Source organism: Trichosurus vulpecula, chromosome 1 (assembly GCF_011100635.1).
Source record: "Trichosurus vulpecula isolate mTriVul1 chromosome 1, mTriVul1.pri, whole genome shotgun sequence".
In the NCBI taxonomy this organism is placed as follows: Eukaryota; Metazoa; Chordata; class Mammalia; order Diprotodontia; family Phalangeridae; genus Trichosurus; species Trichosurus vulpecula.
This window is the reverse complement of record NC_050573.1, coordinates 557,733,215-557,747,469: the sequence shown is the minus strand read 5'-3', so window position 1 is coordinate 557,747,469 and position 14,255 is coordinate 557,733,215. Positions and strand designations below refer to the sequence as shown.

The following is a 14,255-nucleotide window of genomic DNA, read 5'->3' as shown; positions in this document are numbered from 1 at the left end:
GTTCCGGGCCCAGCGCTCCATCTGCGCGCCTCCTAGCGGCCATTTCTGGTAGGTCACCGCGTGAAACGCAGCTCTCCAGAAGGGAGGCCCACAGAGCCCGCCGCCGCAGCCCGGCTTCCCCAATCCCAGCTCCCTCCTTTGGTGCGTCCTAGACCGGACTATCCTAGTCTCGGCTCTAGAATCCTCGGACACGGAAGATTTTACCAGGTCTATCAAAGGTTACAAAAATAAAGGGTAGACAAGGCCTGACTGCCGTCTCCCGAAGCCGCAGGAACGCAAGCGACCCCTGGAGCTCCGTGCGCGCACGCGCGTACGTGAGAACGTACGTGCGTGCGTGAGAACGTGCTACGTGCCCACGTCGCCTCCGCCAGGCACGGCCGGGGAGGGGGCGGGGCCGTCTCTTGCCCAGTACCGGTTTCCCGCCCGGAGCCGGAAGGGCCCGGACAGTGGCGGGGCTGTGGGGCTGGAGGCGTGGGGCGGCGCTGAGGCTCCGGTCTTGTCCCGGCGGCGGGTGCAGAGCCGCGAGCCCCTCCGACATCCGCCTCTCCAGAGGGCGGGCGCTCCGAGGCCCGCGGTGCACCGCCCTGTAAGTAGGAAGTTGGCACCGTTCGCTCTTACTTTGAGTCGATGTCGTTTGTCACAAACTTTGGGGGAAAAAAGGCAGCTCCCGGTGGGGTGTGGAGGGGGAGAGAGAGCTAAGAGAGTAAGGGGCGCCCGGAGAAGGAATTGAAAACCGGAAACAACTTGATTGATCGTCGTTCATTTTCGTTTGTCCGGCGGCGGTGCGGACGCGGTATTTGTGTAACGTTCCTATCCGTGCCTCGGGTGAGGAGGGAAAAGAGCCCCCGACAAAGGGGCTTGGGGGCGGGCAGCTTCGCCGGGCCCTGTCGCTGTCCGCAGGGTCTGAGAGGAGAACGTGCCCCTAGAGCGTAAGCTCCTCGAGGGCGGGCGCTCCCAGATTTACTGCCATCCCGCACCGTGCCCCGCACATCTTTACTGCGTGATAAGTGCTTGGCGAATTGAATTGAGTTTTTTCTCCCACCTTGCACAGATGTTGATAGAATATAGAAAAGAGGGTCTCCAGGGTGAGTGGGTGGACCCCGGGTCAGTTAGTCCCTAATAAATGCTTGTTGACTGACTGATAGAGAGGCGACCCTGCAGTGTAGGGTACAAAATAGTACCACCCTTAGCAGCTGATGCTCAAGATGAAGGATGTAAGTAAATGCCACGTGATGGGCCTCTAAGCTTCTTAAATGAGCAATCGTGGATTTGCAGTACACGGCTCACTATGCCTAGCTGCTGTTCAAGGTAAAGACTGTAAGTGAATGTCAAATGATGGGGCATATAACTAATAACTAAAACAATAACTTAAAATTATTCATGACCTGTTAGTTGTCAAATCCTGCGGCCCCTTCTTCAACCCGTGTTCTCCTTGCCCCCTCTGCAGCGTTTGACGCTGTGGATCACTCCCCCCTCCTCGATACTCTCTTCTCTAAGGGTTTTTGGGACACTGCCGTCTCCTGGTTTTTTCCTACTTCTCCGATCACTGCTCCTCTGTCTCCTTTGCCGGATCCTCCTCCAGATCCTGCCGTCTAATTGTAGGTGACCCTCAGGGTTTTGTCCTGGGTCCTCTCCTCTTTGCCCTCTCCACTACTTCATTTAGCGATCTCATCAGCTTCTGTAGGTTTAATGACCATCTTTGTGCCGGTGGTTCTCAGATCTACCTTTCCTCAGTCTCTCTGCTGATTTCCAACGGCCTTTCTGACATCTAGAACTGGGAGTCCAGTAGACATCTCAAACTGAACATGTTTGAAACCGAACTCACTATCTTTCCCCCTAAATTCTCCCCTCCTCTTATAACCCTTTTTATTATCGTAGCAGCCGATACCAGGCTCACAACCGCGGAGTCATCCTGGGTTCCTCACTCCATCACATTCCTCAGATCCAAGCTGTTGCCAAGACAAGTTGATTTCTCCTTGGCAGCATCTCCCAAATTCAACTCGTTCTCTTCTCCGGTGCTGCCACCTCGTGCCATGATCGCTGCGGTAGCCTGTTGGTGGGTCTGCCTGCCTTAAGTCTCTCCCCACTCTAATTCATTCAGCCACTAAAATGATTTTCCTAAAATACAGGTCTGATAATGGCACCCTCCTACCCAGTAAACTTCAGTGGCTTCCTTATGGCCCCCAGGTGCAAATCCAAAATGCTCTATTAGCCTTTTAAAGGCCTTTTAACCTAGCCCCCTCCTCCTGCGTGCACCTCACAGTCTTCCTGGATCCAGTGACGCTGGCCTCCTGGCTGTTCCACAAACAAAACACTCCATTTCTCAGCCCCAGGTATTCTCTCTGGCTTCTGAATTCCTGAAATGCTCTCGGTCCTTCACTCCGAGTACTGATTTCCCTGGCTTCCTTTACATTCCAGCTAAAATCCCACATCCTACTGGAAGCCTTCCCCAATCCCCCTTAATTCCATTTAATTTTATTAGAGTAATTGTCAATTTAGAATATACAGTAGTACAATACTTAGTACCTGATGTTCAAGGTGAAAGGATGTAAGTAAACGCCAAATGATAAAACATTTGTAGCTGCTTAAACAAGTGATTACCTTGCTGTCTGTAGTCAGTGAAAAATTTGAGTGAAGGAATGCAAATTTTGTCAGACGGGATGTCAGATGTGAGTTAAAAAACAAGAACAAAAACAAAACCCAAAGCACTAGCTGACATAACTGCTGTTGTTGGAAGAGGCTAAGACATCAGTGACCATTCAAACGTGGACAAAGAAAGGGAAGCGGATCTGATGCCTTCACTTGTTGAAGTGTGACTTACTATGTATTTGTTTGCAGGTCATTCTAAACCTGACTGCCGTAATTGCTATTGAAGATAATTGAACAGCAAATAGGAGCATGGCAACAAATCCTCCTGGACAAGGTAATTTGTATTTGAATCTCTTTCTATGTAGATATTTAGTAAGGGGAAAGGAACTTAGAATTACCTCTGTAGTCCAAGGTGAAAAAAAGGCATGGCAAAATAAAACTTTACATTTAAAACTGATTTAGTGTTATACCAGGCCCCTTAAATATTGTGACATTATATTCAGCATTGTCAATTTCCACTTTTACCAGTGAGCTAAGAATGTTAACTTTATGAATCTTAAGTCCATAGCAGAGATAGGATTTGAACCCAGGTCCTCTGTTTGCAAATCCAGCACTCTTTCCACTATTAAGAGAAGATAGATCCTTAGTATTATTACATAATCTTTAAGTTCCCACATTTGTATGGTCCTGATTTATTGTTTTTGTTTTTGCCTTTTTTTTTGCCTTTCTTTGAATCCCTAGTACTTGGCACAGTGCCTAGAACATAGTAGGCACTTGATAAATGCTCATTGGATGACTATTGACCAATTGAATCAAGCATGTTCCCTGCTCTCAAGAAAATATATTCTAAGATGGAAATGATCTAAGTGAAAATAATTCCTGGAAATAAATTACTACTTAAAATTTCGATGGCCAATCGTCTTTCCTCCTCCCTGTCTCCTCCTTCCCCATTTATTATTATTTTTAAAGGAAAGTAGATATCTGAATTTGAAGGGTAAGGGAGAAATAAATATAGTTTTATGATTGTAATAATTTCCCAGTGCATTTTTTTTTTTACTTTTAGAATTTAGGCTCTGATCTGAAAAACAAAACAAAAATTTCTGCCACATTAGATTTTAATTTGGAATTTCATGAATTAATTGAACCACTCACTTGAATCATTGACTGCCACTTCATATGCTGTTCAGGTCCTTATTGTAGCCCTTTAGATTTTAATTTAATAAGTATTCTTTGTAATCTGTATCCTTTGTCATCATGCATTTTGGGGATATTTCAACTTCCTAAACCTATACTTTAATGTTAGTGTAGAAATTCCCAGTTTTTGTGTTTTGATAGACCAAGGAGTCCCGGTGAAATGATACCAGGAGATTGGAAAAGGAGGGTGAGAGAATAGGGATTAATTTATCCTTGAATTTGTTCACCTTTTATTCCCAAACCTTCTCCTCTTTGCTTCTCCTAGACTAGATATCCGGTCCAAGAGCCAGCTACAAGATAATGGGCATAGAGAAGGAGAGAAAAGGAGCAGGTATAAGGTAAAACTTTCTCTCCTGCTCCTTTTCCTTCTGGGGCCTTTGGGCCTGGTAAAAGTGATATCTGGGACCAAAAATATGGACGTCATTATCCTATTCATGTGAAAGTCAGGATTTATTTGGTGCTGGCTGAAACTTTATTTCCTTTTTGATATCTTGTAATTTTGACATGTAGTTATAGAATCATTGATTTGCATTTCAGTTTTAAATAGAGTGAAGGTTTGGGGAAGGTAGGAATCTGATTTCTTACAGAGGGTTCTATTCTCTTTTTAAAAAATCATTTTGTGTTTTTTGTTGCTTTATAAATGTGTATATCTACTTTGCAATGAATTCTTATGAATACAACACATTTACTTTAAAAAAGATGATTAGACTATAAAATCAATAATTTAGATTTTAGGCCTGCCATATCACAGTGTTAATTCATATTGAGTTTTTATTTCAGACCGTTAAAGCCCCTAAATCTTTTTCACGTAATTACTGTCCAGTCATGTCTTCCCCATCCTATACTTATGAAGCTGATTTTTTTTTTTAACCCAAGGGTAGGACTTTACTTTTATCCCTATTCAACTTTATCTTACTGGATTTGGCCCATCATTTTAGACTTTTGATGTCTTTTGGGATCCTGATTTCTCTTATCCATTATCTACTATATGTCTCAGCATTATGCCATCTGCAAATTTGATAAACATGCCATGTATGTCTTCATCCATGGCATCCATGGATACAGTTGTTGAACAGAGCAAGACAATGGCTAGGGCTACCTTCCTCCAGATTGACATTAATACATTAATCACTATTCTTTGGTTTGGGTGAAAATTAGGAATTATGAGGCGGGTGTAGAGAAGGGGGTGGAATGGCTGTTGATTGAAGGGGTTGGTTGGAAAACTCATGACAAGATGTGGCAGTTTTCATTCTGCGATCTTGGTGTCTTGTAGATTATGAATGACGATTTAGCTCATGACCACCCCCAAGAAGAAGTCATTCAGTACCAACCAAACTGTTCTCAGAAGGTAATTAAGAAAAATCATATTGTAATATTGTTTGGAGAAATTATAGGCAGAGCCTAGATAAAGTAGTTGAAATTTGGTCAACTTAACCTTTTGTAGAATGTCATGGGTTATCAACAGAGTGGTTAGAAATTTAGTTTGTTGTTAGCTCTGTGATGAACCTTATGTTTAGGTGAAATATACTGAAGCATTCGTTGGGTAATAATTTACATTTTAAAAGTTACATTGGTTATCAGTATCTTTCCTAAGTGCTACCCTGGAAAGTAGCAGTCATAGTCCTAACGCACCGTTAGAATGTTATATTTTAGTTTGGTATAGGATAGGGAAAATTACTGCCTACTATCTTTTTATTGAGGATAACAGTTGAATTAGAAAGAGCTATTAAGCCTCTAGAAATTTTAGGACAATTTAGTTTTTGCTAGTACTGATCTTTGATATCACTTTTATCACCTGATTGCAAAAGTTTCTTTTGCTTTTCTCTTAACCTCCTCTTGAAATCAACATTGGATTATTTGCAGTGTGGAATATTCAGTGAGAAATATTTAATCCCAGTTTATTCATCCAAGGTTCCGTACTATCCTGCAATATACATAGCACCAACTCAGCCTGGTCCCTGGCAACTCCTCCTCACCCTGAGTCCCTGTGACATTAGGGTATGAAAATAATTTTGATACAAGCCAAAATGAAGCTTAGTTAAGAAAGTAAATCTGCTGAAGCAAAAAAAGAAACATGCACTGCATTTCAAATTCAAATAAAAAGAATTTTTGTATGTTTATACGTTTTCCTCCATTAGTAGAAATCGAGAACTCACTATTTATAATTTCAGTTTATTCTCGGCATAGTTATGTTTTTTTTTAAAATATTCACCCATGAGTAAAAATAGTCTTGATATATTTGTAGTCTAATTTATTATGATAATACATCTTACTAGTTACAGAATTTAACATAGCATTTGGCTTCCAAGCAAAGTGGTAGAGAGGTTAAAGGGACTGGAGAGGTTGAAGGCTCCTCACGTTCATCATAGTCCTGTTCCACTCCAGGTCTGTCATTGTACAAATCTCTTAAGAGCTGAGTTATTGGATTTTTTTAGATGTAATAATTGCTATTTGTTTCTGTTGCCATTTCAGGTATTCTATATTTGATTCTTAATTTTCTTTCTTATTTTCTATCCATAAGAAGACCATTAATTTTACCAACAGTGGTTTGATTTCTATCAAATTCTTCTTTTATTTCTGATCATGATTTTCTTTGCAGCGTTAAGGTGCCATTTATCCATTTTAGGACATCTCTAAGAATATTTTATGTTATTCTTCCCACCTGAATTCTTTCTCCAAGCTTTTTCAGATGCTTCATAGTAGTTTTTTTTTTTCATTCTACCAATACTCTTCTTAGTTCTGCATGTTTTACATTTCGGCCAATTTGGTTCCATGTTTCCTTGGGATTTTTTTTTTAAACTTTCCCCCCTTTTTTTGTGGAGAGGAAGTCTAGATGTAGAGACCTTGGGATTACCTATATCTTGGAAATTTAGAAAAAAAAACCTTAGCAATATAATCTAGAAATTTATTTAAGAAAAATGCCCGTTATCAAAAACAAGGGGCAACGTGTGATTGAATCCACAGGCATGAGAAGAGAAAATTCAAAATTGGAACCCTTCTAGGTGCGCTCCTAAACATGAACGAGGAAAGAAGGCTACAGAAAGAAGGGCAGAGATGCATCTCAAAGGGCATTCATTTGGATCACAGCAGATTTTACTAGGGGGTATTAAGATCATCTAGAGAAGCTAGAGTATGACACACTTTAGAAATACAAATTATGAACCCAGAATTAGTCTGTCTAGCAAAAAAGCAAGTGTGCTATTTGAAGCTAGATATGTGTGAATCGTATACATTTTGAAGGATAACACAAAGATGTCATCTTCCAAGAGCCCCTTCAAAGTAAGGTGGATTTTAAGTTTGAAAGATATGTAGTTAAAACAATTTATACTTTTTAAATAAAGATAATCTAGTGGGAAATTATATTCAAGAACCTTCAGACTAATTTTTTGACTTAATGTTTTAGATAATTTCACACGTAAAGGTTAGAAAAGTAAGGAAGGGGGGAAAGACACAAATTACAAAATTACAAAACAAACCTCCTAAATTTTAAAGAGAGAATCTGGAAGAAATTTCCGTAGTTAATAGTGGATATTTTATTTAGGGTTATTTTATTCAATTTGAGCTAATAATGTTAGTAGTATGAATAAGAGAGATTATATTTCCTTTAGTTTGAATAATACTTTAGTAAAGAATGGTAGAGTAAAAAATAAATTTTAACAGTTGTCATGCTAAAATTGTAAAGGAACTGAAATCTCAAAGAAAAAAGGGTCGTTTAAATTTAAAAAAAAACCATGACATTGTTATTTACAGTACACATACTTGTTCTAGAAATTCATAGCTCTATGTTGAAAGGTTGACCTAACATTTAATACTGTCGCTAATTTGTGAACAATAGGAGTGGCATTAATGATAATGGACAAAGTTAAATATTAAGGAGATGAATGAGGACATATAATTCTAAAAGGTTTCATTCAAAATGACAGCTTATCAATCTTAAATATATTTGTACCTAATTGGCAGTGAAAGATAAGTCTTACAATATTACAAAAAGGAATAGATAATATGTCCCAATACTGTATTACTAATTTTTAACACACTTATCTAATATTTGATAAATCCAACAAGAAAATAAAAAATTAGAGTTGATAAAGACCAAGCAACTTAGATCAGATATGCATATAGAGAGAATTCAGTGAGAAGAGCAATGATTATACATTCTTGTTCGAATATATATTTTATTACATATACTAAATCTGAAGAAGAGGTAAATTCAATAAAACATATTACATTTAAAAGTAATAATACAAGAAAGCAAAAATGAGTAATAATATGAATAAAATGTGTAGGTCCATGTGGAAACTAAAATAACACCTTGGTGAAAAGGGAAATGATTAAAAATTATGTCAGTGATAATGAAAATATAGATACTGCATATTAAAATCTATGAGATTCAAACAGAGCTATACTAAGAGGCCAGTCTGTAACAGTGAAGTCCTATATTACTAAGAAAAAACCTTTGTTAGTTGTCTGCACTTAAATTTAGAAGAGGAGCAAAATAGTATTTGAGTAAAACAACAAAAATAAATAGCCAAAGTAAGAAGAGATTCCTGAAGTTGAGAATTTATGAACATTTTAAAGGTAAATAAAATGAAACTTTTGAAAAAAAACAAAATTCACAAAACTTATCAAGTATAATCAGAAAAAGAATAGATAATGCAAATTACCAAAATTAGAAGTGAGAAATGGGAGGAAAAAATAAGAAAATTATCAGAAAAATACTAATTTAGTTACACTTACAAATTTCAGGATTCGAAAGGAATGGAAGACTATTTATAAAAACGCATAATACCAAAATTAACACAACGACAGGAAGTAGAATCCTAAATGGAACAATTTAGAAGGAGAAATTTAACAAGCTATTAAAAGTGCCACCCTGCAAAAAATTACCAGAACCAGGCAGATTCACAAGTGAATTCTACCAAATTTTAAAAGAGCACATCATTCTTAAGTAGTAGAATGTCTCAAAACAGGATGATAGGTTTCCTAGTTACTTCTATGAGACAAAATGGTTTTGATAACTAAAACTGAGAAAGAGAAAATTATAGGGCACTCATTAATAACACTTGAATATTGTTGAGGACAGCAGTAGAGGTTGTGGCTTGTTAACTGGTTCAGGAGGCTCAGAGTCTCATGCTCATTTCATAGCTAGTCTTGTGACAGTCACATACCAGAATTAGATAATTTAAATGTTGGAAGATTAAGACTTAGATGACCTCAGTAGCCATTTAGTCCAACCCCTACACAAAAAGAATCCTTCCCATAACATGCCCAACAACTGGTTGTCCAGCCTCTGCTTGAAGATCTTAGTCTAAGGAATGGGAACCCATCACCTTTCAAAACATTCCATTCCACTTTTGGCCAGCTCAGGTTGTCAGGAAGTGTTTCCTGGTGTCACTCTCCCCCTCATTCATTGCTTCTGGTTCTGTCCCCTGGGGCGGAACAGAACAAATCTAAGCCTTTCTCCACATGACAGGCCTTGTTATAGCTGTCATGTCCCCTGAATTTTCTCTTCACCAGACCACACATGTTCGAGTCTCTCAACTGCTCCTATGAGGGGAAGGGCTAGAGAGAAGGCAGCAAGCATTTATTAAATGCCTACTGTGTGCCAGGTATTGTGCTAAGTGCTTTACAGATATCATCTCATTTAAATCTTACAAACAGCCTTGTGAGGAAGGTGCTATTATGCCCATTTTACATTTGAGGAAACTGAGGCAGATAGGTTAAGTGACTTGCCCAGGGTCACACAGTAAGTATCTGAGGCTAGATTTGAACTCCGGTGTTCCTGACTCTAGGTCCCAGTGCTCCATCTACTATGTCACCGAGGTGACATGGACTCAAGGCCTTTCACCAACCTGTAACCTCTTTCTGTATGCTGTCCAGTTTATAAAAATGTCCTTCTTAAGATGTGGTGCCCAAAACAGAACACAATACTGCAGATGAGGGCTGATGAGAACATAGTATTTCCCCTTCCTTGAAGCTGTGCCTCTTTTAATCCTGCACAAAATCGAATTAGCATTTTCGTCTGCCACATCACACTGCTAACTCTCATTGAGCTTACGGTCCACTAAGAAGACTCTCAGTTCTTTATCATAAAAACGACTATTTAACCATATGTCTTGTAGAGTTGATTTTTTTTATTTGTACCAGCTGTAAGAATTTTTATTTATCTCTCTTGAATTTCATCTGATTGGTTTTAGCCCAATATTCTAGCCTTTGGGATCCTGATTCTGTTATCCACTGGGTGAGCTTTCCATCCCAACTTAGTGTCATTTGTAAATTTGATAAGCATTCTATCTAAGCTTTTTTCCAAGTCACTGATAAAATTCTAAGCAGCACAAATCCCTGCAGTACTCTTAGAAACCTCCTTTCGTATTAACTTTGGACCACTCACAACTACTTTTTGAGTCCAACTATCCACCCAGTTTTGAATCCCTCTAATTGTATTGTTACCTAATCCATATTCTGTCATCTCTTCCACAAGGATAATTTGAGATACTTTATCACAAAGCTTTGCTAAATCTAGGTAATCTCTATGTACAGCATTTCTTTCATCTACTAGTTTAGATTTAACTTTCCTGTAAAGAGGAAATGGAAATTGGTTTGGTCTGACCTGTTCTTGATGAAACTATGTTAGATTTTTTTTTAACCACTTCTTTTTCTAAATATTTGCCAACCATCTCTTTACTGACCTATCCTAGAATTTTCTCAGGAATAGAAGTCAAATTCACCAGCCTATAATGTACAGACTTGGTTTTATTTCCTTTTTTGAAAATCAGGTCCACATTTGCCCTTCTTCATCTTTAAGGTACTGCTTCTGTTTTCTGTAATCTTGGAAATACCATGGATAGTCACTCAGTAGTCCTACCTGCTAGTTCTTTTTTTTCTAGTTTTTTTTTTTTTTTTAAAGCAATCAGGGTTAAGTGACTTGCCCATGGTCACACAGCTAGTAAGTGTCTGAGGTTGAATTTGAACTCGGGTCCTCCTGATTCCACGGCCAGTGCTCCATCCACTGTAACCACCTAGCTGTACCCTCTGCTAGTTCTTTTAAGGACCTGAGGATGTAGTTCATGTGGTCCAAGTGACTTGAATTCATTAAGGGCAGTTAAGTGCTCTCTTTACTAGCTCCCAACTTTTCTTAGATATTAGCTTTGACATTCATTTTAGTCCTGACATTTCTAGTGTAAAAGTCATTCGCCTTTGCAGAAAATAAAAGAACAAAGTAAGAATTGAACAGCTCCTTCTATTCTGTTGCCAGGAAATATCATCCTATCCACTCAATGCAGAGGTCCCCTGCCAATGAAAATGCCTTGATTTCCCAGATTCATTTAAAGATTTTATGTAATACAACCAAAATACCAAGATTCAACTTCATAGAATTAGGTAAAGCCTTAAAAATTCATATGAAAATTATTTGGGCAAAATATTCAGTGGAACTCTGAAAAAAAGCATAGGCAGAGAGGGAACTGCCTTACCAGGTTTCTGAGTATGTTAAGTAGTAATGATTCAGTTCAGTCCACTAAACATTAAGTCCTTACTTTGGGTAAGGCACCATGTCTGGGGATACAGAGACGAAAGACAGAGAGTCTTCAAGGACCGATGATGGTGATTATTATTATGATAATTGCCTATGGAAAACTGCAGGGCTAATTTAATGACTCTAAACTTCTTCCTGAAACAAAGGTTCATCTGTTTAATACCAATATTTGGATGATTGCCAAGTCATGGAACACTACAGTCTCTGAAGAATTAAAACTTAGTATCATACTGAGGGTAATGAGGAAGCTCAAAGTGGGCATGAGCAGACTGCAGTACATAACAAGCAACTCTGAAGAGCGACAGCAGGAGTGGGGAGCCTGTCGAGGCCGCACGTGGCCTTCTAGGTCCTTGGGTGCGGCTTTTTGACATCTGACATTTTTACATTAATAATAATCATAATAATGATGAGATTGTTCTGATGATAAAAATTGTCTGTTGCCAGAAAAAAACAACACAGAAATAGATCAACAAGAAAGAATAGAGACCTAAGACTTGAGGTATATAAGAGATTAGTGTTAGATGATTAATGATTTAAAAATATTAGGAAATGGAATCACTCGATGAAAAAATATGGGGAAATTGGATTACTACATGGCAGTAAATGGATTTAGATCCATATCTCACAACATACACTATTAGTAAACTGGGTCGGTAATATGAGTATAATAAGAGCATCTTAGCAAAATTTTTAAAAATGAATAATATCTCAACTTTAGAGAGGAGAGAAGTTTTTATGAAATAAAGAATTATTGGAGATAAAAACAGTTTGATTATATGTACAAATCTTTTTTGCATTACTCAAGTACTCAAATTTATTTGTGATCTCGTTAATGTGGATGTCCTGGTGTATCCGGTGCAGCTTTTGGCCACATCCTCCCATAAGTTCGCTAATAGAAGTCTACGTATCTTTCACTTTCTCTTGACATTGTGAAGATACCAGTGAAGCCCACATGCAGTCCAACAGCTATTCCTTGGTCTCACCATAGGAGTAGCCCAAATTCTTTTTTGTTCATACATTTCTTTGATAACATTTTTTACTCTAGCTCAGGGGTGGGGAATCTGCGGCCTCGAGGCCACATGTGACTTGGTCCTCAAGTGTGGCCCTTTGACTGAATCCAAACTTCACAGAACAAATCCCCCTAATAAAGGATTTGTTCTGTAAAAAACTTGGACTCAGTCAAAAGGCTGCACCCAAGGACCTAGAAGGCCACGTGCGGCCTCAAGGCCACAGGTTTCCCACTCCTGCTGTAGCTCTTCAGAGTTGCTTGTTATGTACTGCAGTCTGCTCATTCCCACTCTGATCTTCCTCATTACCCTCAGTGTGATACTAAGTTTTAATTCTTCAGAGACTGTAGTGTTCCATGACTTGGCAATCATCCAAATACTAGTATTAAACAGATGAACCTTTGTTTCAGGAAGAAGTTTAGAGTCATTAAATTAGCCCTGCAGTTTTCCATAGGCAAGCCAGGCTGCTTTTTTCCTCCTATTTAATTCTGGGCCCAGTTGTATTTTTTTGTACAACAAAAAGCAAAATTTCCGAATTGTAAAGAAAAGAAACATTGAGGAAAATATTTGCAATAAATAAAGATCTAACATCCAGACTTTGTAAAAGAATTGATATATGTAGATATGCATAAGAACAAAACATACTACCCATTAGAAAAATGGCCAAATACTGAAGGAAGAAATACAAGCTTTAGTCTTTTCTTTTCTATCCTGGACTTAATCATCAAAAAACCACAACCATTTCAATATATAGAAAAGAACACAAAAAAAAGAACTGGACATAAAATCATGGGCTTGCTTTTTAAGTACATATTAAATTTAATAACATAGAAAGAAAATTGCCATTTGTTTCCTAATCTTGTTTTCTTCTGTGTATTTGTCTGGTGTTTTACTGATGTTCTGTATCTGTATTATTACTTGTACTAACCCTGCCTCCCTACCTCAAAAGCCCACTCTTCACAAATAAGTACAATCAAGCAAAATAAATCAACACATTAACTATGTCTGAATGTGTATGTTTCATTATGCACCTCTAGTCTATATTGTCTCTGCCAGGAGTCAGGAGGCATGCTTCATCATCAGTCTTCTTAAGTCATGGTTTGTTAAAGAATTATGTAGTCCTTCATGGTTGTTTTTATTTACATTATTAGGGTAATTATGCAAATTGTCTTAGTTCTTCTCGTTTAACTCTCTGTCAGTTCATACTTCCCAAGTACAAATTATTAGTAACCAAATGAAACATGATTGAGATTCCTTAATAATTGCAGAAATACAAACTAAGATGACCTTAAGAGAACACCTTATGCCTGCTATTTGGGGACAAAGTAGAAAAAAATGTTATTCATGGTTAGAAAGGCTACAAGAAATTTAGCACTTTAATTCTTTGTTGGTGGAAGGAAGGAGAGATTTATTAAGCACCTACTACGTGCCAGGCATGTTGCTATGCACTTGACAATATCTCATTTGATCCTCACAACAACCCTGCAAAATAGGTGGTGTTATTATCTTCATTTTACATTTGAAGAAACTGAGGCAGAGAAAGGTTAAATTGATTTTCCCCAGGTCACATAGTGCCTGAGGTTGAATTTGAAATCAGGTTTTCCTGACTTCAGGTCCAACACTCAGCCCACTAGACCACCTAGAGGTGATAAATTGTGATAGACTTACTGGAGAACAATCTGGCATTGTACTTTGAGTGTCATAAAATTGATCATACCCTTGACTTAGCAGTCCAAGGGTATTGTAAAGTCAATATAAAATGGGAAAGACAGACCAACCCATACAAAAATATACTATAGTTATTTTATTTGTATTATTGAATATTTGGAAATAACCAGTAGCTGATTAAATTATGACATATGTATTTTTTTTTTGGTTAAGACCTGTAATTTTAACAGTGTGGGGAGTTCCCTTTGTTGAATCTCCCTTCA

At 38.2% G+C, this 14,255-nt stretch overlaps 1 protein-coding gene across 8 annotated transcripts in view; it reads left to right on the top strand.

Moving 5' to 3' along the window:
* The first annotated feature begins 316 nt into the window (after nt 1–316).
* The window catches only part of LOC118834344 (INTS3 and NABP interacting protein), a 48,627-nt gene continuing 34,688 nt past the window's right edge, over nt 317–14,255 (top strand). Inside the window, exons 1-4 of one of the 8 annotated variants that reach the window (XR_005009348.1) lie at nt 422–586; nt 2,839–2,923; nt 4,049–4,121; nt 5,057–5,131. Coding sequence is in view for 3 of the 8 variants with exons in the window: in XM_036741795.1 (XP_036597690.1) it covers nt 4,084–4,114 (31 nt within the window). In the remaining 5 variants the exon portion in view is untranslated. Of the gene's footprint in view, nt 587–742; nt 826–2,838; nt 2,924–4,048; nt 4,122–5,056; nt 5,132–14,255 lie in introns of those variants that run through there. The other 7 variants (XR_005009347.1, XM_036741796.1, XM_036741797.1 and 4 more) reach the window with 7 other exon arrangements.